We start from the raw sequence: 3,526 nt of genomic DNA, 5'->3' as shown, positions 1-3,526 counted from the left end.
ACATATAAATATGTTTATTACGTTAAGAGCAAAGCCTGGACTGACTTGACCTGTTTCCTTCGGTATATAAAGAGATAACCAAAAGAAAGGTGTCTGAAGTGGATACAAATGCAACAACCAAAGAAAAAACCCAAAGTATAACCAGCAACCAAAGCTAAATACAAAAGCATGCTAATAAAAGATACAATTTCTGGCACTGCCTTATTTGAATTGAGGTGAAACATTCTGATGAGATGTAAAAACTAGAAAGCAGGTTTCAAAGTATTGCTAATAAAAGACATTTTTACTGCAATCTGTTCTTCAGCTTTGCTACTTTCAACACAATTGCAACATAAATTCTGTCTGCTACCTCATCCACATATCCAAAGCAAGCATACCTCCAATTATTCTTGAAATACAAAACACCAATAATTCCCCAGAAGCCAGTTGCAAAGCCGACGGCTATGACAAAGTAAAACAATATTTTACCTGACTTGTCATTTTCTCCGGCTTCATCATCATAGCCTTCGTCATGAGAATCTTGATGAGAAACATCACCAGGGCAGATTGTTTTAAGTGGAACTCCACAGAGAAATGGATTGCCAGAGTAAATAAGTGGATCATCAAGAACCTGGAACTGGTTACCACTTGGAATTGGACCTGAAAAGTTGTTGTTTGACAAGTTCAAGTGGCTAAGAAAAGTTAAACTGGACATGCTACTTGGAATAGCACCAAAGAAGTGGTTATGAGAGAAATCAAGAGATTCTAGGGACCTCATATCTCCTATCATTGCAGGTATCTCTCCAGACAGATTATTATAAGACAAATTCAGTCCAAGTAATCCTGAAAGTGAAGATAGTTCTTTAGGAATTGGTCCGTCCAATCTGTTGTTTGACAAGTCCAAATTGGTTAGAAGAACCAAATTTTTAGTGTAATCAAGCTCTCTTCCCTTGATGACTTGCTTGACATCCTCTTGATTCCATTGCTTGGTGGCATTGACTTGCGTCCCGTTTGACAGGATTTTTGTTACTAAAGCCATTCCTGTGATATTGCCAATGCAATGAGGTATTGGACCTTTTAAACTGTTGTTAGCAAGGTCCAATATTTGCAATTTAGCAAATTGGCACAAGTTTGAAGGGACGGTACCATTGAACATGTTTCCCCGCAATCTAAGAATTTGCAGCTCAGGAATTGCGTCATTCTTCCATGAAGGTAAGGCACCGGATAATTGATTATCACCAAGATCCAAAATCAACAACTTTTCCACGCTTATGTACAGTGGAAGTTCTCCATGAAGACTATTGTTGTTCAAATGTAGCCACACCAATGATGTCATGTTCAAGATAGAGTTTGGAATAACACCTGATAAGTTGTTTGATGACAAATCAAATTCTTCTATAAGTGCATCCCTCCGGCAGTCCGGAATTCTACCTGATAATTTGTTGTTGGAAATATCAATAGTCACCACTGCTTTGAGTTTGCACAATGAATTTGGTAATGAACCATTTATATGGTTATTGTCAAGTGCCAGGTACTTCAACTCAGGGATTATCTCATCAAGGTTTTCTGGAAAGGATCCACTGATTCGGTTATTGGAGAGACACAAGGTCTGAAGCCTCTTTGCTGCAGTCCATCTTTCTAAATGGCTAATTGTTCCTTCCAAAGAGTTAGAAGAAAGATTAAGGGTATTCAGATTTTTGAGATGTCCAAGACTATCTGGAATGTTCCCATATAAATGGTTACTAGCAAGGCTCATAAATGCTGCATTTTCAAGCTTTCCAAGACTCAAAGGAATGACACCAGTAAACAAGTTGGATGAAAGATCTAGTGTGCATAGGTTTTCAAGCTCCCCAATACTCCAAGGAATGACACCAGTAAACAAGTTGGATGAAAGATCTAATGTGCCTAGGTTTTCAAGCTTCCCAATACTCCAAGGAATGACACCATTAAATAAGTTAGAAGAAAGGTCCAAGCATGTGAGATTCACCAGTTCTCCAAGACTATGTAGAATGGGGCCAGAAAATGAATTTGAGCTGAGATCAAGGTAATTTAAATTTTTAAATTTCCCCAACCAACTTGGTAACTTGTCACTGAAGTTGTTATTACTCAAATCTAACTCCTCTAAATCATAGTTGTTGCAGCCAGATATATTTGAACTACTGGGAAATACCTCTCCTTGAAGCTTGTGTCCAGACAAATAAAATTCTTTTAAATGACACATATTTCCCAAAATTGATGCCAGAGAACCCTCCTCTACACTAGTGATATCATTTCTCTGAAGATTGAGATGGATAAGACTCTTTAACTCACCTAACCAAATTGGAACTGAAGTGAGTTTGTTGCCATAGAGGTTAAGAACTGTGAGGGATGTCAAATTTCTTAGAGCATACGGAATTGATCCGTGAAGGGAAGTATATGCAAGGCCTAACTTCACAAGGCTCTTGCATTTACTTAACCATGAAGGTACAGAATATAGATTGGTATTACTAAGGTCAAATTCTCTAATGAAGGGCGTGAAGGTCATGTTTTGATGATTAAGAAGAAACTGACCAGAAAATTGATTGCCAGCAAGGTACAGACCAACAAGTTTGTTAAGCTTATCAAACCACTGTGGCAGTGAAGTTAAGCTGTTTTGTGAAATGTGAAAAAATCTAATTGAGGTCAGGTTTCTGAAAGCATCAAGAACTGGATCTTTGAGATTATTACTTTCAAGATTGAGAACTTGAACATTTGTAAGGTTCATGAGGTTAATTGGATGAAGAGGAATTGGCATGTTTCCAAGCCCACAATCAACTAGGTGTATCTGAGACAAAGAAGGAAGCATGTTAAGTACCTGAAACAAATTGTGTGCCATGGAAAGATTAACACCAAAGAAGCCAAGGTATTGTAATGATGAAAGTTGAGCAACCCAACTAAGATCATCAGAATAAGTCTCATAGAAGTTACTGATGCGAAGAACACGCAAATTGGTGAGGTTTCCAATACTGCTGGGAATCATGCCTTCAAACTCAGTCCACAGAGAAAGATATCTAAGTTGTTGCATAGAACCAAGGAACTTGGCCGGACTCGAATAAAGTGAAACTCCACTCAAATCCAAATGGATCAAGTGTTTTAAGTGTAACAGAGATGAATTCAAGTGTTCAACAAACAAATCAGGGTAAAAGTCATCATAGTTTGGTTCTATAATAGCAGTGTCTTCCCATGATAAAAGGCTTGATGCACAACCACTGCTGAGTTCAATCTTGACAACATGTCCAGTAACATTGTTGCAAGCTATGCATTTCCACTGGCAACATTCATGGCCTTCCCATGAGGAAAATATAGGTGGTGATGATGGATCATCATCAAAGTAGCTGCGAATGCTTTTTTTGAAGTTGAGAAGAGCCTGGTTCTCTTGTTCAATGCAGCTCAAACATTGGTCAGCAGTTATTGTGAATAAGAGAAGCATCACAAATGCTAAGGTATTCAATGACATTCTCATTTTTTAAGAAGGGATAAGAGTACACACCAAATAATGGGAATGAGGTTTGTATTTATATGGAAGACT

At 37.9% G+C, this 3,526-nt stretch overlaps 1 protein-coding gene across 2 annotated transcripts; it reads right to left on the bottom strand.

Annotated features, from left to right (window-relative positions):
• On the bottom strand, positions 28 to 3,518 carry LOC107644891 (LRR receptor-like serine/threonine-protein kinase GSO2). 2 transcript variants are annotated; one of them, XM_021103264.1, is made up of 2 exons: positions 259 to 3,518; positions 28 to 163 (listed from the first exon to the last, which is right to left on the bottom strand). In XM_021103264.1, the coding sequence occupies exon 1, from the start codon at positions 3,458 to 3,460 to the stop codon at positions 284 to 286; it is 3,177 nt and encodes a 1,058-aa protein (XP_020958923.1). In that variant the 5' UTR covers positions 3,461 to 3,518; the 3' UTR covers positions 28 to 163; positions 259 to 283. The 2 variants fall into 2 exon arrangements, with proteins under 2 accessions (XP_020958923.1, XP_016204329.1); XM_016348843.2 differs by having other exon boundaries at positions 28 to 167; positions 263 to 3,518.

The sequence above is a fragment of the Arachis ipaensis genome, chromosome B05, assembly GCF_000816755.2.
Source record: "Arachis ipaensis cultivar K30076 chromosome B05, Araip1.1, whole genome shotgun sequence".
In the NCBI taxonomy this organism is placed as follows: Eukaryota; Viridiplantae; Streptophyta; class Magnoliopsida; order Fabales; family Fabaceae; genus Arachis; species Arachis ipaensis.
This window is presented reverse-complemented; position numbering and strand designations above follow the sequence as displayed.

Excerpts from the sequence above, each read along its gene's own strand:
- LOC107644891 (XM_021103264.1), bottom strand. The coding sequence starts at position 3,460 with ATGAGAATGTCATTGAATACCTTAGCATTTGTGATGCTTCTCTTATTC.